We start from the raw sequence: 25,042 nt of genomic DNA, 5'->3' as shown, positions 1-25,042 counted from the left end.
GGATGGAGAGGAAAGAATGTTGTGTGGGTAGGGTTTGGTCTCTCTCTCTCTCTCTCTCTCTCTCTCTCTCTCTCTCTCTCTCTCTCTCTCTCTCTCTCTCTCTCTCTCTCTCTCTCTCTCTCTCTCTCTCCATACAGTAACAACATCACAGTAAGTAACCTAAATTAGCTAAGCCAGCCACACAAAATAGCATCCATTAGGTAACCCAGATTAGCTAAGCCAGTCACAACAGTCTAGTAAGTAACCTGAGTTAGCTGAACCAGTAACCCAGATTAGCCAAGCCAGTAACCCAGTCCACCTTTTCAGAGTGTCCCAGTTTGCCACGGCTGACGAGTACACCGACACAACCCTGCGAGTCTTGAGTATTGAGAAGCGTCAGTTCGGCAACTACTCCTGCACCGCCACCAACAAGCTGGGCCAGTCCTCCGCCATCGTCACCCTCATCGGTAAGTCCTTCCCTCACCGCCTGCCGGGAACCAAAGCATCAAATAGCAACAGTACTGACTTAACAGGAATATTAGAGCAGGACTGCATTAACCCCTTCAGTACTTCAAAGCATTTTTACCTTGAGTTTTATGTACAATTAGGATATATGAAGGTCAGAAGATTAATGGCCACAGTCTTCACTATTTTAATCCCTCACATAAGTTTCTGAAGCCGTATAAAGTCACCAGATAGTAAGCAGATTGAATAAGGAAATGGATCATGGTACTGAATGGGTTAAAGTGATATTAGAAGTGGATATTTGAAAGTGACTGAATAGCTACTGAATTGATAAATAACAGAAGTATTAGACCAGATTGGAATGCTTTAAGTAAGTCTATGAGAGTACTGAATTATGATTAAACAGGAATATTAGAACAGGAATGCATTAAAGAGATATTAGAAGTGGATATTTGTAAGTGATTGAAACTGAATTGATTAAAAAACAGATATTAGACCAGATTGGAATGCTTTACGTAATTGAGTGATAAAAGAAGTAATGGTAGAAGAGAATATTGCAAAGTTACAAATAAAAAGGAAGTGATTGAATAGAACAAAGAGAATTGACAAAACAGGAGAATTTTAGAGCCGGATGGAAATAGAACAAAGCTAACAGAATGACATAGTACTTAACTGTAAAGCAAATGAATAGGAATAGGTACAGTACAATATACTAGCAGAAAATGAGTAAAAACTAACAATTATTACCGTGAACTTATTGTTTGTAGAGCCTAACACCACACACACTACAAATGATACACTACAAGAGTCACATTTACCAGGAACATAAAACAAACCACCATTTTAATACCACAGAGCACTCATAGTCACAATTAGGTGTAGATTCAATAATAATAGTAAAAATGTGACAGTGTATTTGACTGATTGTATGGCAGTAGGGAACACTCATAGTCACTGCAGAAATAAATGTAGCTCCAATAATAATAATAGTAATGATAATAATAATGATAACAGTAATAATAATGTGACAATGTATTTGACTGATTCTGTGGCAGTAAGGAACTCTCTTAGTCACTGCAGAATTGAATATACCTCCAATAATAATAATAATAATAATAATGATAATAATAACAGTAATAATAATGTGACAGTGTATTTGACTGATTCTGTGGCTGTAAGGAACTCTCTTAGTCACTGCAAAATTGAATATACCTCCAATTATAATAACAATAATAATAATAATAATAATAATAATGTGACTGTGTGGCAGTAAGGAACACTCTTGCATTAGATAGACAACCCGTAGTCACTACAGAATTAACTCTTTCACTGCGATGCGTAACAATTAACAGCATCAATGTAATGAGTGGAATCTTTTTAAGCATGCATCAAAAAAAAAAAGTGGGGACAGGAGTGAATATATACTGCAATTCATACCTGGTTTATAGATTCAATGTAGCTGTAGAACAAGTAGGAATGCCTCACAGTGATCAACAACTCCAGAAAAGGTGTGCCATATAGCAGCCAAGAGATTAAATATAGTTTCAATAATAATAATAATAGCACAGTAATAATAACAAAGCAGTGTCTTTGATTCTGTGGCAGTAGGAACACTCTTGCCACAGATGATACTAAAGCATGCACGGAGGAGTCTTAGTTGCATGAAGCTACAGACTCATGCATCTTAAAGCCCAAACACTTAAGAATGACAAGATGAAGCGACCTAGCGTGTGCCATTCTGAAATTCTCTTTGTTCCTCCTGTCATTCTTGCATGTAAAGAGAGAGAGAGAGAGATATGAAGTAAAGTTAGCCATCTGTGACTATTGCCATGCTGCAGTGGGCTACTTCTATGCTGCTGGTATGCTGAGGAAAGTGTGCATCCTCTTTATGTTATCCTTGTTGCTTCACTGTCCATTGATTCAGTGATTGGGTCTTCTTGTGGTTTCTTCAATGCATCAGTCAGTTATATATTTTTTTTCTATGTGCAAGAGGAGTTCTGGGCTAGAGCAACGAGATAAAGGGAGGTCCAGTGAGGTGTTAATCCCTAAACAGCCATAAAAGTTTAACCAAAATTAGTGATGTCTTCAGACCTCTGTATGGGTGGCAATAAAGGACATGAGGTGTTTTCAAGGCCTGTTTTGCTTGGCTGTGAAATATCCTCTCTGCTATAACTCAGTGTGATGAATGCTACTTATATCCACTGTTTGCTGTCTTCTTGCCCATTGTAGAGGTGATAAAGAACATGTAAAGTGCTCAGTCTTAAAGAAACTCCTAGAACATGAATCAAGGTTAATGAGTAAGCATGGACTAGCAAAAGATAACATAAGGAGAGATAGTTAGCCCTGCCAGCCAGCCAGCCAGCCAGCCTGTGTAGCTCATGTCTTGCTCCAGTACTGACTCTTCTCCCTCTTCTCCCTCTGTCCCTCCCCTTCTCTGTCTCTCCTTGGCTTGCTGTAGAGACGACCACGCCGGTGTGCCCCCCAGCGTGTGGCACCCTCACTTACTCTGCCGCCTACACGCCCACGCCCTCCGTACTGACTCTCCTCGCCCTCTTTGCTGCTATCCTCCTCAGGAACTAAGGAGGTAGGCCGCATCTACACTTCCCACCAAGATGCATATTGGAGTTTGTTGTAGTGTGACTGGTCTGGACTGTTTGGTGAAGATTAAAGCATGTGTTACACTCTTGCCCGTACTCAGAAACACCTCCCCTCTCACCACGACCATTTTCCAAGGCCATAGAGACAACTAGCTGGGTTTTCAAGACAGTTTCTCCTTTTCACAAACTAGAAATGTTGCCAATCTATTACCAGAACCATAAAAAATAGGTGTGAAAGCACGAGTATCTTCAACTGGAGCCTTTGGAAAGCAGTGATGGTGAGAGAGCAAAGTGTTTCAGAATACAGGCCTCTGTGTTATGATCTTCAGCACTTGTCATGGTGTTCGAGTTTGCTGCATTTTGTGTGTGTGTGTGTGTGTGTGTGTGTGTGTGTGTGTGTGTGTGTGTGTGTGTGTGTGTGAGTGTGAGTGTGAGTGGGTGAAATATACTTGCTTCTTGATGCTAAGTAAGATCAGTAACTTTACCAGCTTAAGAATTACTACCAGGTTATAATAGCAATACTTGAACTTAATTTTAATAAGTAGTGGACTTGAATAACTTTTGAAACTAGTACAGTTATGATCAGAAGTGAAATACCCTGCACTTACTTTCATTGTGTGTTGCATTGGCCCCCTCAAACCAAAATCCTTGCATCTGACGACAATTTGAATAAAGAATCTAAATATATGTAGATTCACAATTAATCAGCTTCCATAACAACACTAGGAAGAAAGTGGCGTACCTTCACTATCACTCACCATAACTGTACCTCTCCACAGCACATCAGGTCACTAATCTTCAGCATCTCCCTTCACAGAACATATGGTACCGAACATTCGCCACGAGGGGGTGCTGGTGTACACTGCAGGAGGCGCCACCACCCTTCACCTCCATCCCATCCTTGTCCCCTTCTTCCTCTTGCTCCTGTCCCTTCTATCAGTCACTGGTGGGCTGTAGGTCCCCCCTGTGAGGCCCTGTACTGTGTCCCTGGCCTGGGTGTTGAAATAGGGTGATGACCTGGATAGCTGGAAGTGTTGCAAAGATTCCCACAGTTTCATGCCATGAGTATGTTGTGGCAGAAACCTTGTGTGTGGATTTAGGGTTAGGTGACATCCAAATAGAGAAGTGTAAGGCTGTGGGTATTGTAGCACAGTACAGCTGAATCCAAATGTATGTGTATATATATATATGGGTGTGATCTTTTTTTTTTCTCTTAGGGAGGGAATGGGTCTTGTGGTTTAGTTTGATTAATGTAGCCACAAGTAGGTTAGTTCTCTAAGATTCTAAGCTGAGTGTAGATGGCTTCAGAATACAAGTGTTTTTGTTGTTCAAGGGAGGGTTTGAGATGTGTGGTGTGGTGTGGTGTGCTGCACTACACTTCAGGTAACAATAGTGTTTTGAGTACTGCAGGTGTTACTTTGCCCCAATGACTGCCCGGGCTTCAAGGGACAACAACTCCACTGTTTAGACAAAGACACTGATGTTTTTTTGTAGTTATTTAAGTGTTGGATGATGCAGCAAATAGGATTTTTTCAAACATAAAGACTGACTTAAAAGGATAAACAAAAACAGGTGCAATGATGAAAACTGAAACTCTACACATCTAAATACTGAAGGTTATTGATAATTACTGAAGAGAAATGATGTGACAAAGGCAATAGAAATTCTTGATAAGCAAATGATGGGAGGCTGTTTCAAGTAAGATTTTGTAGTTAGGAAAAAAGATAAATAACTGAGAGTAACATTTAGATATTTGTGTTTGTATATTGTGAGTTCTTGTGAGTCACCTTAGCAATAACTTATAACATTGTGAGAAACCATGTAATCCTGGACTGAACACCCCATCAATGGAAAAAAAAAAAAGAGAAAACAAATATGTGACTTCTATTTCACTAATCAACATATAAGACAAAGGAAGCAGATTACATTACATCCTCAAACATCACTGAGGATAAAGACAAACAATACATTCTTATCTTTTTGTACCAGAAAAGACTGAAACATATCACAGCTTATATACATGTCAGCCACTGCCTCTGTCTCTGTCCAGCCCACTCCAGAAGGCAACAAGTTATCATTATCAAGTGTAAGATCTCAGACACACCCAGCGACTCTCAAACTGCAGTGATCTATTATTCCTGCTGCCTTTTCTTCATATCGCATCCTTCTCATATCACTTTTGTATCTCCCACTTGCTTACCACTCCCTGTTAGCTCTGTATAAGATGCGAGTGTGCGTGTATGTGTGTATGAGAGTGTGTTGCCCCCTGCAGTGCCTATCAAGGTCAGATGGTAGTTCTTCTCATAGGTTATTATGTAAAATGTACCCCTGTCTTTGCCTTCCTTTGTGTTCCTGCTGTGAGTCTGTTTAGTAAAGCGTGGCTGAGCTCTGGTGTCAGAAGAACAGTCTCATTCTTACCATCTGGACTAATTCAAGGCTGTAGTGGAAATTGCTGTAGTTTTCAATGGAGTTTTCATGATTGTAGTGGTAGTTTAACAAGCAATCTGCACTGTTAATAAGAAAACTACTTGAGAAAACCCAGCTATTCATCTCAGTGGCCTTTAATATTAGTTCTAATGGGAAGCTAGAGTGTTTTAAGATATCAGGCAAGGCAAGGCAAGGCAAGACAAGGCAAGGCAAGGCTAAGAACATAAAAATAGAAGACAGAAGAGGCTTTAGTGGTGAAGGATGCTGCCTCACACTGGAGTAGGATGGAAGTAAAGGAGGTGTGGTGATCCCTGAGAACTAGTGACTTGAGGGTCCTTGAATGGGTTGTATCAGGTCATTATCCCCAGTGTTCTGAGAGTGTTGTGAGTGAGTGGTGGGTTTCCTGTGAGACGGTACACTCCCTTGCCTTGTCTTGTCTCTCTCTGCCTTGCCCTGCCTTGTCTTGTCTCACTCTGCTAGCTGTGTTCTGTTCTAGAGTTCCCCCACGTCTCTGTCAGCTCACACTCTTTCTCTAACCCTTGATTTCTGTATTTCTGTAATACTCCAGTGTTAACTTGCATTATATTAAACTAAACCACATAAACAGAATGCAATAACACCGCTAATGGGACCTTTTTTTATGTAAGAGGGAACACCGGCCAAGGGCAAAAAATAATTTGATAAAAGAAAAAAAAAAAGGCCCACTGAGGTGCCAGTCCCTAAAGATGTTAAATAGAAATATAGTCAGAAGCTAATGGAAACTTAACATGTATCTTTAGAGTAGAGGATGGAAACTAGTGACATGGCAACACTAAAGCAACCTGACTGTCATAACCTTGTCTTTATTGTAATTGATTCCTGAATGAGATGAAACATTGCCCTGCCAGGCTTTACACACTGACCGGACACTGGACATGGTGATGGTGGTGGACAAGGCAGTGAGGATGATGACCTGGGATGTTGGTGAAGCTTTGGAGGAAGCTTGGGAGATGAGAGTGATGCAGTGAAGAGCTTAGGTGGTGATAAAGTGTTGGTGAAGTTAGACAAATACTATAACAGTGAAGTCTGAGATGAGATGTGAAGCTTTGAAGGAAACTGATGGGAGAATTTGAGTGGAGAGCAAACAATAACTGTAAAAGGAAGAAAATTATAATAAAAGTGAAGGACTGAGATGCAAACAATAACAAAACTAAAAGAATATATCAATAAGACAATAGTTGACATAAATAAAAATTCAAACAAACTCAATACCAAAAAAAAAAAAAAGTACTGTAAGAATATGATAGAGTTTGATTAAGAACACAGAAGACAAGACAAGAGTAAGGAAGAGGAGGGAAAGCTTGACAAAAGAAAGTGAAAGCATAAATGGAAAGTGTCAAAAGTCATTCATTTGAGGTTAACTTGTGGGTATAGGAACAGTTTTGACCAAGGACAGACTTCAAAACGTAATTAGTGAAGTTAAACAAGCAATAAAATGAGACAAGACAAGGAGACAAGAAGTAACAGGCGAGGATTTCATTGAGGATAGATAGCAAGAAGTTGACGATAAAGAACATAAATAAAAACAAGCTGAGATGAGACAAGGAGACAAGAAGTAACAGGCAAGGATTTCATTGAGGAGAGAAAGCAATAAGTTGATAAAAACATAGAGAGAAATTTTAGTGGGTGTTCTCAAGCTGCTTCCTTCAGAGATCGCCTGTATTAAGTGAAGCTGAACGCCATGCAAGAAAGTGTCGTGTGTGTATGTGTATGTGTGTGTGTGTGTGTGTGCGTTGCCAGCCTGAGACACACTGAAGGAATGGGTGTTGCAAGATTTGACACGAGCCTCTCAGGGACCTTTTTTGCTTTCCTGGCTTGAGAAGATTAGGGAGAACTGTCAAAATCTAATTCGAAACACAGACTTGGTATTAAACTCACCAAAATTATGTACATATTCACCTGAAATGCTTGTAATGGTTAGGAATTTCTCATTTTTGTTTTACAGATTTTATTAATTTTTTCTCGACACAACACTTATTTTATGGTAATTCTAGTGCTAATAATTTGAGGTCCCTGGTTTTGTCACAATGCATTTTTCATTGACTATTTTAAGCATAAGGTTATATAGTGCAATGTAAGTGTGATGTTGTAGTGTAGCAGCGAGGAAGAGAGTGAGAGAGTGATACATTAGTGTAGAAGCGAGAATGAGAAGAGTGAATGGCTGTCATAATACAAATTAAAATTTTGTAATGTTTTCCTATCATTAAAACATATAAAGGGCAGTTTTTCCTCTCTTTGTTTATTATTACACCTTAAACCCGGATCTCACTGACGGGGCGAAATATTTAAGCAGGAATAAAAATTTGCAAGTAACTAATCAGTAAACCTTGAAACATGTCACCTGAACCTTGAAAACATGAGGTGTTGCATTATGAGAGAGAGAGAGAGAGAGAGAGAGAGAGTAGTCACCAATATCTATAAAACATTGCAGAGAGAGAGAGAGAATATAAAACCACCAGCATCTCGGAAACACGAAAACATTGGGCTACATTTTTACCACTGACAAAACACAACAAGAACAAATCACATAACACGTCAAAAACTAAATAACAACCTTTGAAAAACCCACTACAGAACCTTGAGAATGAACAGAATTTAATATTGCTCACTTAATCCAACGATAACTGAATTTGAAATAGGTGGAGAAGCTTAACACATGCGCAATGACGGTCAGAGCAGCGACGGCCAGAGGTGCCAGATGCAGGGAAATTTCTTTGTTTTAGAGAAATTTTGACTATGGCAGGGAAGAAAAATCGCTAAAAAGGGAAAGTTATGGAGAGAAATATTAGCTTTGACGTTTTTTCCCCGAGTGTGAATAAATAATTTCGTGTTTTGACCCTGAATATGTATAAATAATTTAGTGTTTTGTATGATATTAATTCCTGAACGTAAGAAATAAGAAAGTTCTAGGTTGAAAAGGGAAATTTTAGCTTGCATGCAGGGAAATATTGGCTAGTCGATCTGGCAGCTCTGGCGAAGGTAGCGACACCAAAGCTTGCCACGTCGCCACATCCTCTGACGCTTCTCTCCGCCACTGCCAAGACGTCATGGGACCTTGTCTCTTTAACCTCGCCAAACCTCGGAAGTAAGTGATATTTTGGTGTATATATAATCCCATGTAACTCTCCTATGTGTTGGTCAAGGGTATACGGTGTTATTAGATACTGTGGTGTGGGTATTAAGGTGTTAAGAAGTTAAGAGGGACAGTTGCAGTGGTTTCCTTGCTTGGGTTCGTAATATTAACCTCTTTGATTTTCGTGGATTGGTCAGGACACGGTAACAATGGTGTGGGTGTGTGGGATCTGTCTTTTTTTCTCCCGTTAAAGAATATGTATTGAAGTGTTTGTTATGTATGTGCTGGTAGTGGAACAATGGCAGAGTTAAGGGAAAGTGTTGAAGTGTTCTAGTGTGTCAGACAAATGTTCGAATCTTAATAAGTGAAGCGGAGTGAGTTTGGTGTGTTTGGTGAGAGAGGAGGCGTCTTCATGGTGGTATGTGTCTATTTGTGCAAATATGAGACACAGACAGAGGTAGAAACAGGAAATAAATGACACTGACCTGACGGAGAAACAAGAAATATGACTAAGAAATAGCAAATGAGAGACAGACAGGAAGAAACCGAATTTAAGTTGTATGTGTATGTATATTTTAATTGCCATACGTTTAGATTTTCACAGATATATGCCCCCCATGAGTGATCGATTCCGAATTCACGTGTTGAAATCTGCGTTCGGGGAGATTTTTTTTTTTTTTTTTAGATGTCCGGGATTTCAGGTTTCATCCATGAGTGTTTTGGTCATATTTCTGTAGGTTAAAATGGGGGAAGAGAGGAAGGGGGTGAGGGTTTACCTGGTGGCATCTGCTTTGGTCTGGTTTCGCTTTAGATTACTTATCAAAAAATAAACAGGAGTGGTGGAGGAGGAGGAGCGGAAGCGAAGAATGCTAACGTACACGCATCAGAATGTTTTATTTGATTTATTCATTTATTTAGTTTTCATTTTCCATTGGTGATGTAGTGGTGAAGTTATAACACACACACACACACACACACGGCCCGGTAGCTCAGTGGTTAGAGCGCTGGCTTCACAAGCCAGATGACCGGGGTTCGATTCCCCGTGGGTGTGTCTCCTTTCACGTGTAGCCCCTGTTCACCTAGCTAGCAGTGAGTAGGTACGGGATGTAAATCGAGGAGTTGTGACCTTGTTGTCCCGGTGTGTGGTGTGTGCCTGGTCTCAGACCTATCCCAAGATCGGAAATAATGAGCTCTGAGCTCGTTCCGTAGGGTAACGTCTGGCTGTCTCGTCAGAGACTGCAGCAGATCAAACAGTGAATCACACACACACAAACCACCCCCGCCTCCGCCGCCGCCGCCACACCAAGGCATCTCTAGAGTGCTTCCCGACCCGCCAACTCCCGCCAGCCCCGACAAGCCACTGCCAGCGTCTCCCTTTCACCCTGCAGCTAAGTGATTTATGGTGCTTTTCGAGTGTTTTTCTGGTGTTTGTTGGTGTTTTAAGGGCTCACTGTGTTGGAGTAGGTGGAGGCGGAAAGGTGGAGAGGTATGTTGGAGGGAGTTGGAGGGAAGATAGAGGTGGTGAGAAAAGGTGCAAAAAAACTACTTTGGCTTTACATCACGATTTTTTCTCGTTTATTATTGAACTCTGCGTTATTTTTTGTATTTGATTTATTGATAGGAATGTAAATGAAGTTATAATGCATAATAAGATCTTGCCTAGCAAGATCTTATTTTTCGTTGAAATAACACTTTTTACATTGTAGAATTTTAGCTTTTTTAATTAGCACGCCTAGGATTGTTTTGGTGCTTGATATATCGCTTTAAAAATATGAAAAATATGATCCAAATAATAATATTCCATAAGCGTTTGTCTAACTATACGTATTTTCAAATTCAAAAATTTTAACGGTACCAAAATATAAAACATAAATCTCTATACGATGAGGAATCTCCGTTTTCTTTATTTGGCTGGAAAGTGAAAATTTTCGTATTCAGAAAATCTAATATAATGTATTGTGGCTCTGCTTTTCTTCTGGACATTTTGTGTGTTTAGGGCCACCGTTGATTTGAAATAAAGACCGTTCGTTGGACATCGCTATGTAAACAATCGACTCGGTCAGGTTTTTATATTTTGGTTATTAGTTTAAGTATTAGTAGCGTCTGAAACTGTGGTGCTTTCCAGTCTGGATGCCTTTATTCTTTTCGTGATTTTTAAAATGAATTACGTACGTATAAATATTGGGCCACAGGGGCACCTCAGCCGTGCCTTCCCCCAGGTCAGTCCACCAATGTTTGCCTGCACTCCCCTGTGTTTCCAGACCCAGAGAGTGAACCAAAGGCAGAATCTATCACCAAAATAGATAAATAGTCCATTACTGTTATATAAGGCAATGGTTATGTATATCTCCGTTCAGACCGCCCAATGCCCACCATGACCCGGACCAAGACTTCGCCCCACCAACCACCGTCCCTCCCCGTGTCGGCTCGTCAACATTCCTCCAGTTCTCAGTGTTTCCCAGGCAACTCCTGTTGTTGCCCGCCAAAAATACATTAAGTATAGTGATAAGAGGAAGAAATGAAAAATGGAAGTGTGTGAGGGAGTGTTGTAGCAGCAGCAGCAGCAGCAACATTATTATAGTGTGTGTGTTTGCGTGTGCGGGCATATGTGTGTGGTGAGTGTGTGTAGTAATAATAATAATAATACGGTTTATTAGTGATTGCAGACATACATACTGTGTGTGTGTATTTTGGTGTGTTATATAGTTTTATATAGATGTGTGTGTGTGTGTGTAATTCACTGTTTGATCTGCTGCAGTCTCTGACGAGACAGCCAGACGTTACCCTACGGAACGAGCTCAGAGCTCATTATTTCCGATCTTCGGATAGGTCTGAGACCAGGCACACACCACACACCGGGACAACAAGGTCACAACTCCTCGATTTACATCCCGTACCTAATCACTGCTAGGTGAACAGCACCTACACGTGAAAGGAGACACACCCAAATATCTCCTCCCGGCCGGGGAATCGAACCCCGGTCATCTGGCTTGTGAAGCCAGCGCTCTAACCACTGAGCTACCGGGCCGTGTGTGTGTGTGTGTGTGTGTGTGAGTGATAAAACTTATATCAAGTTTATGAAGAGAAAGGTACGATAGAATGGACATACATACTGGGTCGTGAAGGTAATACAGAAAATCAAACTGGGTCGTGATAAAAAATTTTGAAGAACCCTGGTATATGGTGTGGTGAGGCATGGTGTGGTGTGGTGAGGTGAGATGTGGTGTGGTGTGGTGTGGTGTGGTGTGGTGTGGGGTGGGGTGAGGTGAGGTGAGGTGAGGTGAGGTGAGGTGAGGTGAGGTGAGGTGAGGTGAGGTGAGGTGAGGTGAGATGAGATGAGATGAGATGAGATGAGATGTGGTGTGCAGTGCTCTCGTGAGGTGAGGTGAGGTGAGGTGTGGTGTGGTGTGCAGTGCTCTGGTGAGGTGAGGTGTGGTGTGGTGTAGTGGTATGGTGTGGTGTTGCTGTTGGTTTGTCAACATATTGTAGGACAGAGAGAGAGAGAGAGAGAGAGAGAGAGAGAGAGAATCTCACTAGGTGCCTCGCTTCTTGGCTTGCCACATCTGGGAATAATGAATGTATGAGGAGGGGCGGGCGGGTGGCCACCTTGCAACTCTTGACACAAGGCAGCATCCACGACTGGCCTCACATTGTGCGCCATGCAATCTTTTCTCTTTAACCTGTGTTGATATAAGCATCTGTTTGGATTATTGTTTGTTTGTTTGTGGCCTTGTGACATTGGTACTGCAGCAAAGGTAAAGAAATTGAGTTTTATAGTTAATTCACGTGTTTTCCAATATTATATCAGGCGTTAGTGACAGTCCGGGATTTTAGAGTTAATATATGGGAACATTAATGTAGCTATATATTTATGTATGTGAGCTTAGAATACTGATGTGCTGTATGTTATTGTGTAAGCATTTGCTACGCAGGTGGTTCGTGTTTGTTGGCAGGTGACATGATCCAATAGTGGAGTTTGTGTGAAGCTTTTTTCACCGCCATGTGCATAGTGTGTTGTGTGCAGGCCCTTGTGGGTGTTACAAAGCTGATAAGGTTAGTGAAGGGGACAGGCCCACCCCAAGATCATGTCAGCTTCCTGCTCTCCCTCTCTTTTTCATTCTCCCTTCCATCACTCTCTTTAATATTTTCAACACATGCTCCAACACCTTTATACCTCTGTAATTTTCACAACTCTGTATAACTCCCTTCTGCTTATATAATTCAACTAATTCATTCACTTTCCTTCCAGTCTTGTGGCATTTTCTTTGTACTCCAGATATTTTTTTAACAGTAAATGAATCTCCTCATGACCAGGTAATGTCTCCCAGTGCCTTTATCAATTCTGCTGTTACTTCAGACTTCCCCCCTGCTTTGTTTGTCTTTCCCTTTCTAATTGCTATATCTCCTTCCTTCATATTAATGTCTGGTTTTGGTCCTTCTGCTGGTAACACTTCACTCAATTCCTCATATTCATTTTTTGTCTTCAAGTTTGAGAAATATTCTTTCCATCTTTAAATATCTTCCTTATAAGAATGCTTCCATTTTCTATTCTTTATTATTGATATTTCACCAACATCTTTCCTCATTTTATTTCTTCCAATTGGTTCTGTGTATATAATTTTTCCTTCTGCTGTGTCTAGTTTCTCGTACCAGTCTGTGTATGCATTCCTTTTGGCTGTTGCTACTATTTTCTTAGCCTTTCTCTTGGCCTGTCTGTATCTTTCTCTCATGATATCACTCATTATCTTTCATCTGCCGCAGTGCTGACTTTTCTTTTATTGCCATATGCACCTTGTCATTCCACCATTATGTGTCTTTCTCTTCTCTGGCTTTTCCACTAGTTCTTCCACTCACTTCAGTTGCCTTTGCTACCAGTACATCTTTCATATTTGTCCTAAGGTCTTCTACTATTTCAGTCAATGGGCCATTCTTGCACCTTTCCTTGAGAGTCCCTTCTACCTTTCCTCTAAACTCCAACTTTCTTACCTCTAAGCTTCCAGCCTTTAAGCTTCCTTTTTTATTTTTCTTCCTTCACTTTGTTTCTTTCCAACTTTAATCCTGAAATCCACTACCAATAGCGTATGCTGTGTCACCACTAGCTGGTTCTCAAGGTATCACTGCAATGCATTAAGTTTTCTTTCCTTCTATCTTCTTTTCTGACCATCATGTAATCTGAGTCTCTTTTCCTCTTCTTTCATATGTTATAAGGTAATGATTTCTTCCCTTCCTAAATATGGTGCTCAAAATTGACATCCTCAGCCTCTAGTTACTATTTCCAATGATCTTTCACCTTGCAAATTTTGTTTTCTAAATCCTATACCACCATGCACTCCTTCATACCTTTACAGTTCTCCTGACATGTGCATTTATATTTCTTGTTATTAGTATCTTTTCTGTTTGTGATACCCTTTGCCTGTATTCCTCTAATTTTCTCAAACTGCGTATGATACTACTACATGTCATATTTCTCCTTCTATAAGTTTCAATTCCTATTCCATTTTTCTTTGTGTTTTCTCCAGTTTTGTATCCTACATTTATTCAGTTTCCTCTGCTTAGTTTTGTAAATGCACAAAATCTTGATATTCCTTCTTTGCATTACTGTGGCTCAGTTTGATACAGCAACTTTGTGTTTTCAGGTGAGTTGGTTTTGGTGACTTGTCTCGGGTGTCAGTTCTCACCATGGTGCTGTGAATGGCAGTGGGATGTAATGTTCATGAGGCATAGCACTGTCTGTCTGTTTCTGCAGGTACTTGATATTGGTGATGGTTTAGCTGTATCTACAAGGATGTAGGGAACTATGCAGTCATTTTATTTTCTTGGTGTAGGTTTGTATCTGTTTTCATTGTATCTGTTTTCAGTGTCCTTTGTAGTTTTCAAGTTCTGTTGTTTCTAGAAGGCAATCTGGTCGTCTTCATGTTGTGCATTACTAAGTGTGATTTTATTTCCAGACATGGAGGACTCAGGAGTGAAGTGTTGCATGTGGCACAGTGTCACTCTGTGATGCAGAGCTGTGGGTTTGATGATGATGATCTTGCTGTCAAGATCATCATTGTTCAAGTCAGAAGCAAAGCTGTGGATGACTCACTACTAAAGAAGCATTGTTTGTTGCCTTAATGTGATAGGTCATGAATAGGTAATGAAAACAACCACCGGTGTTATTCTGTTGTATTTCATATTCTGTTCAGTGCTATTCTGTTGTATTTCAAACAGATTTTCTAGATTATAAATGTGATTTTTATGGTGTAGTATACATGTAACATGGTCATGAAATTGACAGCCTTGGGGAATGTCCAGCTATGATGACACTAACTAGTGGGCAGTGTCACATGCCTGTAGTGGCAAAGGGGGGTGGGGATAGTAAAACAAGGCAGTTCTTGCCCCAAAATTAGACAAAGTGGCCCAAAATATGTGCAACTTGCTCTTTAAACTTTAATAATTTTTTATTTTGGGCCAGAACTGCCTTGCTCTACCCACCCACCCACCCCCTGCCCCTACAGGCATGAGACACTGCCCACTGGTTGCTGTGTCATGGCCACACTCCCCAAGGCTGTGTCATGATCATGTTACATATATTTGGGGACTATGAACATTACATATATTTGGGGACTATGAACATAATGTAGAGTAATGGCTACATAATTAATTAATTTACCTTGACTACATTAATGGATGTTACTAATACATTATTAGCTTCTACTATTTCATATCCACAATAATGTTACAACAACATTATTTTAGCTTTATTTCATATCCACATTGTGGTAAGTGAACCTTCAAAGAAGCTCCCACTCCTCCACATCCACCCTGCAGGCAAACAATGCCTGCTTTCACACTTCCTCTCTTACCAGGGACTAACACGAGGGTGGCATGAGTGGCTGGCTAGGCAGACTGGGAGGAAACTGCAAACACAGTATGTACTCAATCAAGACATCCTTCCACCCCCACCAGCAAATGAATTGGTTCACAAACCTATGAAATTTATTCTAAAAATAAATTAAGCAGAAATAAGAGAGAGAAACTTAGATTAACTTCAAAGAAGGAACTGATGGTGAGCCATAGGTATGAAGCACCTGGACGGTGAGGTATTGGTAAGGTGGCACTGCCCTGCTCATATGCCACATTTAAGATGGGGAGAAACTTTCATACAGAAAACACACCTGGATTTTTAGCTCAATGGTCATGTGTTGTTAATAAAGTTAATGATTTTTTAAATGGTAAGAACATGGAGCAGGGTTGAAGTTTTTCTCCCTAAATAAATTGGTGTCTAACTTTCTTTCCACATGATCAGAGGTAAAAATCCAGATGTGTTTTTTGTAGGAAAATCTCTCCCCATCCTAAGCGAGGCAGTGCCACCTTGCCAATACCTCCACTTCAACTGACACCGTCCAAATGCTGCACTTCTACACACTACACCTTCCATCACACCTGTGGCTCACAATTGATTCCTCCTTCAGTAATTTAATATAATCTTTAAGCATTCTTTCATGTTCTACAATCTAAGCTTCTCTTTTGTTTCTTTGTACAGTTTTACTTTTTTTTTAAATGCTGAATTTTAAATAGAATTTCTCATTGGTTTGAGAATCAATTATGTGCTGGCTTAGGTACATAGAATGAGCTGCCTGGTGTACATATGTGGATTTGCAGTTTCCTCCCAGTCTATATGGTGGCCAGTTGTCCTAGACTTGGCTATTGTAATCCTCTTGGTGGTTGCTTGCTTGCTGGCTGGCTGATATGATCCTCGTATTTTTAACTGACTTTATATATCTTGTCAACCTTGCTGCTGCTGCTGTGAAGTGAAGTGAAGTGAAGTGGAACACTGTCCTGCACACACAACCTGCAGGTAAGAGTGTCAGTGTACTCCTTTGTATGCTGGACATGCACAAACTGCCTTCCTTTAATGTTAGGACATTACATTTGTATAATTGACAATATCTCCACACAAACCAAAATATTTCTTAAAGGATGCATTTTTTTTTAATGAATGGATTTATAAATCTTATAAGTTGAAAAAAAAGCTGTATTCATAACCCTGAACTTTGAAGACTTTGAGAGAGAGAGAGAGAGAGAGAGAGAGAGAGAGAGAGAGAGAGAGAGAGAGAGAGAGAGAGAGACCATTAACCCGAGTCGCATTCTACTCCTTGTCTTGGCCCACCTGGTGACTGGCGCCCACTAAACAGGTCACACAACACAAGCTGACCCGAGACGTCTTAAGGGGCAAAGGTCACATTGAAAAGTTGACCTCGGCCTCACCTGCGCCAGCTGCACCACACGGGGGAGGGGGATCAACAGGAGCTAATGACCTTAACTGGGGAGGTGTGGAGCTTACTTTGTTCCGGATCAAGAGAGAGAGGGTGGGGGAGGAATTGGATTGATTGACTGACTGCGCGGTTGGTGAAGGAATGGAGAGAAGAAAAGGATAAGGCAGGAAGGATGGGGAAGAATCTCTCTCTCTCTCTCTCTTTATATATTTGTCTACGATGTCACTGATCTAATTATGACACCAATACCTTAATATTCTCTCTCTCTCTCTCTCTGGAAAGACTTTTAGCCTCACAAACTTACACCCGAAACAAAAACAAAAAACAGCAGCATGGCACAGGATCTCTTCAGGAACGCAGGAATTTGCTCGTATAGCTGGCTGTCTCCATGCACTGTCTTCACCGCGACGCCTAACATCCCGCGCGTCATCCTGAGAAGTGAAGCAGGGTTAGAATCGCCTCAGAATCACCCCAGTTGTTAAGTTGTCGATTACTTGTCAAACTTAAAGGCATAAAGGTGACTTGTAAACACAGAAGGAAGGTCAGATGAGAGATAAGGCACGGTCTGTGAATGAAGTAAGGTCAGTTGAAAGAATAGGGGTGAGATTAATTATATGGCTGAATATTTACAAGAGAGAGTAATTACAGGCATATATTTCTCTCTCTCTCTCTCTCTCTCTCTCTCTCTCTCTCTCATACTGTACCTAACATAGTTAAATGGTGTAAGAAATTAGAGTTTATTAATGTAAGTTCAGATGCATAATAATCATCTTGAGGCAAGGACAGTTAGGGTAGACCAGCCACAACTAAACACAAATAACTAAACATTACCCAACACACAAGCAGGAACAAGACAAGGATATAACAAGGGAAACCAAACGCTAAAAATATACAAACGTTTTTGTATTAAGTCCCCCCCCATCTTAACTGAAGCCCATCCATTTTCTCTTAAGGTGCATCTGCCCATTCTTTATCTCTGACGTCACACCAGTCCCACCCCGTCCCGCCCGGTCCAGTCTAGTCTAGTCCCAGCCAAGCCCTGGACCGCCCCTCTCTCCCCACCACGGTCGCTTCATCTCCCGCCCACTTATGCAAATCGTGCGTTATGTTTTCTTTCTCTCATAATATTTCCCGCAAGATCTCCACACTGCCTCGCTTTTTTCCCTAAATAAGAGAGCAAGTTCATGCCAATTACTGAGGCTTTGGGCGGGAGGGAGAGAGAGTGAGGGGGAGAGGGATGGAGGGAAGGTAGGAAGGGTAGAAGCGAGCGATCCTGGTGAAAGAAAACGATAGTAAAAAAAATATATATAACTTGCTAATCATCGTTAATTATTGAATGTAATGCATTTCAGTGCATAGTTAGTACACGTTTCTTAAAATATAATACACTGCCACACTGCTCGCCATCCTGCGCCTCGTCTCATAGTATTGACGGCTCACAAGACAGCAGCGGAGGGAGTGATTCGCCGCTCTCTACAAACGCTTTGCTCGCTCGCTCGCTCTTACTCTCTCCACGACTATTTTTCAAGGCCACAGATGACTAGCAGGGTTTTCAAGAGTGTTTCTACAGATGATTGTGTAGAAATCTTGTCACACTGTATCTAAAACCGTAAAAACACTTAAAAAAATCGTTCTTCTCTCACTGTCTATTTTCCAAGGTCACAAAGATGACTAGCGGAGTTTTCAAGTGATTCTACAATTGATAGAGTAGAAATCTTGTCTCTGCCTCTAGAACCGTAAAAAACACTTTAAAAATAGCTCTCTCTCTCACCATGTCTATTTTTCAAGGCCACAGAGATGATTATAGCGGGGTTTTCAAGAGTTTCTCCAGTTAATAGCGCAGAAATCTTGTCACTGCCTCTAGAACCGAAATAAACTTAAAAACACGTGTAAATGTAAATAAAGCCTTTTGAAATAGTGAAGGCGAAGCGCAGAAGTGTTTGAGAATACGACCTCTCTTCTATTCACAAACACTGCTCTCTCGCCAAGACAATTTTTTAAGACCAGAGACGAATAGCCAGGTTTTCATAAAGTTTCTCCATTTAATCAAGTAGAAATCATGCCAGTCGATCACTTGAGAAGCTCCGATACTTTCCAAAGCCTCTAGTTGAAGTTGTACGAGTTTTCGGAGTTTATAAGGATGTTTTTTCCTATAGTTCTAGTGACAAGTTAACTCCTTCAGTACTGGGACGCATTTTTACCTTGAGTTTTAGGTATGACTAGACGACTGACATTAGGAAGGGTCTAGTGGAGATCAGAAGATAAATGGCCAGGAGTCCTCACTATCCTAATCCACACAAGTTCCTCAACCTGTATAAAATGACCAAATAGTAAACAAAATGAATATATAAAAATGTGGATTAGACTTAAATTGACATTAGGAAGGGTCTATGGAGATCAGAAGATTAATGGCCAGAGTCCTCCCTATTTTAATCCACACACAAAGTTTCCAAGCTGTATAAAATCAACAAACAGTAAGCTGAATGGAGATGAGAACGCGTCATGGCACTAAATTGGGTACCTAGATTTCTATGCTATGAACAGGAGAAACACTCTTGACAACCTCCACTACTTTACAAAGGCTCTAGTTAACATAATACGAGTTTATAAGTTTTTTTTATGGTTCTAGTGCGAGATCAACTAGATTTTTGCATAATTAACAGAAGAAACACTCTTTTAAAGGCTTTCGTTGAAGTTATGAGAGTTTACAAGGATGTCTTTTTTTTTTTTCCTTGGTTCTAGTGACATTAACCCTTCACTACTGGGACGCATTTTTACTACGAATTTTGGGTATGATTAGACGATTTTATACACATTAGTTGGTGTCTACGGAGGTCAGAAGATGAATGGCCAGTCTTCACTATTTCATTCACCACACGAGTTTCTTAAGCTGTATGAAATCGCCAAATAGTAAATAGAATGAATATAAAAACACGTCCTGGTACTGAAGGGGTTAACTAGATGTCTACGTTATGGAGAAACACTTTTAAGAATCTCCACTACTTTATAATGGCTCTAGTTGAAGTTATGAGAGTTTATAAGGATGTTTTTATGGTTCTAGTGACAGATCAACCAGATTTCTATGTTATGAACAAGAGAAACGCTGTTAAAAGACGAAATTTTAAGCTGCACACGAATTTTTAAGTGTTTTCGTGGTTTTCAGGGACAGATAAACCACATTTCTACATTTTTGACAGGAGAAACACACTTTAAACTAGAACACGTCACACCTTCGCATGTTAATTGTCACGTGGGTGTTGGCCTTGTTAATACGACGCACGTTTATTAGGGAAGAGGAACCAATTCTCTCACTGGCGCGAATTCTAGTAGTTGTGGTAGTGGTGGTGATGGCGGCGGTGGTTAACGAGGAAAGATAATGTCCACTGTGATGAAAGAAAACGAGAGGTGGGTGTGTGTATGGGGACTATTATCAGGTGATCTTCCCTTCCACAGCTCTCTCTCTCTCTCTCTCTCTCTCTCTCTAATGTAATGGTTGGATATGAAGCTTCGTTTTCTTAAAGTCCATTCTACATTCCCTCTCTCTCTCAATGTAATGGTTAGACTTAAGCCTCGTTTTCTACAAGTTCTCTTCATTTTTACATTCATTCTCTCTCTCTCTCTCTCTCTCTCTCTGGTGTTTTGGTATCACATAGAGCACCATTCGTTAGTTCGTTAGTATTCACCAGGCGTGCGTGTTTCGTGCCGCTGCCTGGTGTTATCTGGCTAGGGGATCTCAGCTGGAGCCTTATATATTGGCCACGCGAGTCATACGTCAACGCTAAACAAACCACAACGCACACCCATCACCACTTGTCCACGCCCGCCGCCCTCCGCGTCACCCACACACCCTTTCCGCGGCTCCCTACGGCTTGTTTCCCTACCAGAACCCTGAAGCTTTGAGGGAGAGTGAGTTTGTGTGTGTAAAGTAGAGGATGCGTGAGATACAAAGCGATAAATAAAGGAGCGAGTGAGCGGGAGCGGGAGGGAAATCAGTGAACCTTGCCGCGGCGGGCCCTGTTGCATACACATGACTCGCGGGTTGATAAACGGGACGCTATGCTGAAAATTATACTGTATAACTAACTCACGGGGGATTATTTACGAGTGGGGGTTTTTAGTGATTCCACACACGCGAGTTGGTGGTGAGGGAACACACCTAATTGATTCTATTCACTATTGTCTATGCCTCCTCCTCCTCTTCTTCTTTTTCTGCTATACTACCACCACCACCACCACAGCTACCATCATCATCACCATCACCACTATTACCGCAGAGAGAGAGAGAGAGAGAGAGAGAGAGAGAGAGAGAGGGTGGCTGGGGGATAACGTAAGATGATAGAAAATATGCATAAAGAACGAAGGAGAAGGAGGAGGAGGAGGAGGAGGAGGAATAATGTTAAATGTAAATCGTAGACAGAGAAAAGAATAAGAGGAGATAGAGAAAAGAAGAAGAAGAAGAAGAAGAAGAAGAAGAAGAAGAAGAAGAAGAAGAAGAAGAAGAAGAAGAAGAAGAAGAAGAAGAAGAAGAAGAAGAAGAAGAAGAAGAAGAAGAAGAAGAAGAAGAAGAAGAAGAAGAAGAAGAAGAAGAAGAAGAAGAAGAAGAAGAAGAAGAAGAAGAAGAAGAAGAAGAAGAAGAAGAAGAAGAAGAAGAAGAAGAAGAAGAAGAAAAGAAAAAAAAAGAAAATGATCAGTAAAAAAAAAAAAAAAAAAAAAAAAATCTAGTGGAGAGCCAACACACATAAATAGCTTTCCCTTCCAATGTGCGCCATGTTAAAACAGACGTGTGCACGATAAATGCAAATGCGTACATGATATTTACACACACACACACACACACACACACACACACACAGGCTGCATTTCTAGTGTGTGTGTGTGTGTGTGTGTGTGTGTGTGTGTGTGTGTGTGTGTGTGTGTGTGTGTGTGTGTGTGTGTGTGTGTGTGTGTTTCTCCTTTTCACGCTAGCCCATTCCTCTTTATTTATTGGCATTTTTTTGAGCGAGTGTCGAGTTTCTTTCCTTCCTCAAATAGTACAGTGGAGAGATGGAGAGAAAAAAAAAGAGAGATGGAGAGAAAAAGGGAGAGATGGAGAAAGAAGGACGGAGATGGAGAGAGAAAGAGAGAGATGAGAGAAGGAAGGCTATGTGGGTGTGTTTGTGGAAAGGAAAGGCATATAGGAGAGAGAGAGAGAGAGAGAGAGAGAGAGAGAGAGAGAGAGAGAGAGAGAGAGAGAGAGAGAGAGAGAGAGAGAGAGAGAGAGAGAGAGAGAGAGAATGTGACAATGGGAAGGAAAGAAAAGAAGAGAAAAGAAAGAAAGAAAGAAAGAAAGAAAAGAAAGAAAGAAAGGAAGGAAAACAGGAGAAGGGAAGTACGATTGAGGAGAAAGATGATGAATGAGGAATAAGATAAAACAGAATACAAGGGGAATGAAAATACTTGATAAAACAAACAAAAAAAAAACAAAAAAAAAACCAATGAATAAAAAAAAACAAAGGAAAACAAGCCAAAACAATAAAACACACGAAGAAAACCCACTTAAAAGTCATCACCAACCACTCATCCAGTCACCAGTTACCAGTCACCACCAACCAGTCACCAGTCAGCCACTTACCACCAAGCAGTCACTACGCAATACCAACCTCTCAACCAGTCATCAGTCAACCAATAACCACCAACCAGTCAACCAGTCACTACTCACTACCAACCAATCAACCAGTCGCCAGTCACTACCAACAACTCACCACTCAACCAGTCCAACCAATCACCAGTCACCAGTCAACCAGTCGCCAGCAACCACTCATCTTGGCCACAGCAGAGAGACGGAAGAGGAGGGAAGAAGAGGAAAAGGAGAAATGGGAGAAGAGGAGGGAAGAAGAGGGGAAAAAAGAGGAAGAAGAGGAGGAGAAATAGGGAAAAGCGTACTGTGAGAGGAATGGCTAAGGGAAAAAGAAAAGAGGAAGAGAAAGAGAAGAGAGACGGTATAGCATAGGAGAGGGAGAAGGAAGAAGAGGAAAGGAGGGAGAGGGAAGAGAGGGAAGAGGAAAGGAGGGAGATGGAGGAAGAGGAAAGGAGGGAGAGGGAGGAAGAGGAAAGGAGGGAAAAGGGAGAGGGGAGAGGGAGAGGAGGAAAGGCTCGCGACAGACAGGGAGGTAGACTGACCATAGCTCTCTAAATAGACGGGGCGGAGTCCACTGACGGATTTACGCCCTCTAGAAATGACTCATGGACCTTCCTGGACGCCGCTTCTGCATCCACAACTACTGACGGGGCAGACGGAGGCCAGATGGTGTTGGGGGCGTGGGTGGGAGGAGGAGAGAGAGTGGGAAGGTTGGTGGGGTGATGTAGGGGTTTATAGGCACGAAAATGTGTGCTTTTAGGGGTGTAAATTGTTTTTGGGGTGTTTTGGTGTGTAAATGTTTGTTTTTGAGGTGTTCTGGGGTGTAATGTGTGTTTATGGAGGTGTTTTGGAGTGTTCTTTAGGGGTGTTTTGGAGTGTCAATGTGCGTTTTGGGGTGTTTTAGGAGGAGGAGGAGGAGGAGGAGGAGGAGGAGGAGGAGGAGGAGGAGGAGGAGGAGGAGGAGGAGGAGGAGGCAGGTATGTATAGCGTTAGGCAGTGAAGGAAGGGAAGGAAGCAAAGGAGGGAGAAAGGGAAGGGAGGGGAAGGAAATGAGAGGAAAGGGAAGGGAAGGAGGGGAATGGGGAAGGAATGGAAAGGGTAAGGATAAAGGGAAAGGAAAGGGGTAACTACGGTGATTTGATGGTTAGGTAGTTAAGTATTGTGGCTTTGATGAGAAGGGTGTAGGGCGGTCTCTCTCTCTCTCTCTCTCTCTCTCTCTGTACCCTATCACCACCCACCTAACAGCCCCCATCACCTCACACAACCCAAAACCATCACCACACCACCCCATCTCCGCCTCACCTCTCTTATAACACCCAAGTACCTCTATAACCTATTCCTAAGCGACCTTCATACCCCATCCCCATTCACCCCCCCACAGGCAACTCCCCTCCCTCCCTCCCTCTCTCCTCCAGGCTGGCAAGGGAACATTCTCCGGACCAAGGGCTAAGCTGCTCGGGTCTAGGGTCTGTTTTATGGTAATTAACTCAAAACAAAAGGAGGTGAAAGAGAAGTTTAGTTTTTAATTACTGCACGAGTTGTTTGAAGGTTTAAAACAAAGTGTACGAAGCTCTGATGGAACTCATTAAGGCTCAAATTAATTCATTTCAACTTACATGGTTTGGTATTGGGTAACTGGCTGGCTGTGTGTGTGTGTGTGTGTGTTTACTTTACGGTTCGGTACACTGGCTGTGTGTGTGTGTGTGTGTGTGTGTGTGTGTGTGTGTGTGTGTGTGTGTGTGTGTGTGTGTGTGATCCCAAACCCTATTGTATATGCCGTACCTTCCTTCATTACTTCCAAATTACTCTCTAGTTAAAATGATCAGAAGACGAAAAAAAAAAAAAAAATACAAAAAACCTAAAAAAAAAAGCAATAAATAACTAAAACCAACACGAACTAAATAATAAAAGTTAAATACCTAAGAACCATCTCCGTTTTCTTCCAAGCTACGCAGAAACAGACGACCGGAAAAATACACACCTTGATATTAGGCCACTCACCTGCGACACACAAAGCAAGGGACACAGGTGAGGCGCTTGGACAGGTGAACAGTGCCTCCTTCATCTTCCCCATGTCGAAAAACCACGAAGGGAAGGAAAATAAGGCACAAAATAAGAAAAAAACAAAGAGCGCAGCCATGACGTCCTCCTTCTCCCTCTGAGCGGTGATTAAAGGGCTGCTTCTGAATGACAACCTGTGAATTCCTCCGCCCCGAACCCCAATTCGAGACAAATGAAGGTCGAAAAGCGTGCTGGATTAACCTCTTCAGTCCTGGAACACATTTTTACCTTGAGTTTTGGGCGAGATTACACGATTTTGATATTAAGAAGAGTCAACGGAGGTCAAAAGATTAATGGGCAGAGTTTTCACTATTCTAATCCCGCACATGAGTTTCTGAAGCTGTATAAAATCGCTAAATAGTAGGCAGGGTGAATATGGAAACGTGTCATGGTTCTGAAGGGACTGAGACGTCATAAGAGAGTGGGACAATATTCACTATTATCCAGAAAGTCTGTCAGATAAGTGTGTAAAGATAACAAGGCATTAATACACCAATACACGTTCCCTGATATCTTTACTATACTA

General features: G+C 41.4%; 1 protein-coding gene and 2 long non-coding RNA genes across 4 annotated transcripts in view; 2 read left to right on the top strand and 1 right to left on the bottom strand.

Annotated features, from left to right (window-relative positions):
* The window catches only part of LOC123513630 (lachesin-like), a 149,934-nt gene extending 142,195 nt beyond the window's left edge, over positions 1-7,739 (top strand). Inside the window, exons 7-9 of the mRNA XM_045270897.1 lie at positions 307-446; positions 2,903-3,028; positions 3,859-7,739. Of these exons, the coding sequence (XP_045126832.1) occupies positions 307-446; positions 2,903-3,024 (262 nt within the window). The 3' untranslated portion in view covers positions 3,025-3,028; positions 3,859-7,739. The remainder of the gene's footprint in view (positions 1-306; positions 447-2,902; positions 3,029-3,858) is intronic.
* Positions 7,740-8,541: 802 nt separating this feature from the next.
* Positions 8,542-14,735, top strand: LOC123513629. 2 transcript variants are annotated; one of them, XR_006677417.1, is made up of 3 exons: positions 8,542-8,592; positions 14,217-14,326; positions 14,529-14,735. It is a non-coding gene; the product is annotated as an uncharacterized LOC123513629 (long non-coding RNA). The 2 variants fall into 2 exon arrangements; XR_006677418.1 differs by lacking the exon at positions 8,542-8,592 and adding an exon at positions 9,879-9,982.
* LOC123513627 lies at positions 14,733-24,639 on the bottom strand. Its single transcript, XR_006677416.1, has 3 exons — positions 24,457-24,639; positions 17,143-17,269; positions 14,733-16,414 (listed from the first exon to the last, which is right to left on the bottom strand). It is a non-coding gene; the product is annotated as an uncharacterized LOC123513627 (long non-coding RNA).
* Between the last annotated feature and the right edge of the window lie 403 nt (positions 24,640-25,042).

Source organism: Portunus trituberculatus, chromosome 36 (assembly GCF_017591435.1).
Source record: "Portunus trituberculatus isolate SZX2019 chromosome 36, ASM1759143v1, whole genome shotgun sequence".
In the NCBI taxonomy this organism is placed as follows: Eukaryota; Metazoa; Arthropoda; class Malacostraca; order Decapoda; family Portunidae; genus Portunus; species Portunus trituberculatus.
The sequence above is the reverse complement of the archived record's forward strand: the minus strand, read 5'-3'. Positions and strand labels throughout refer to the sequence as shown.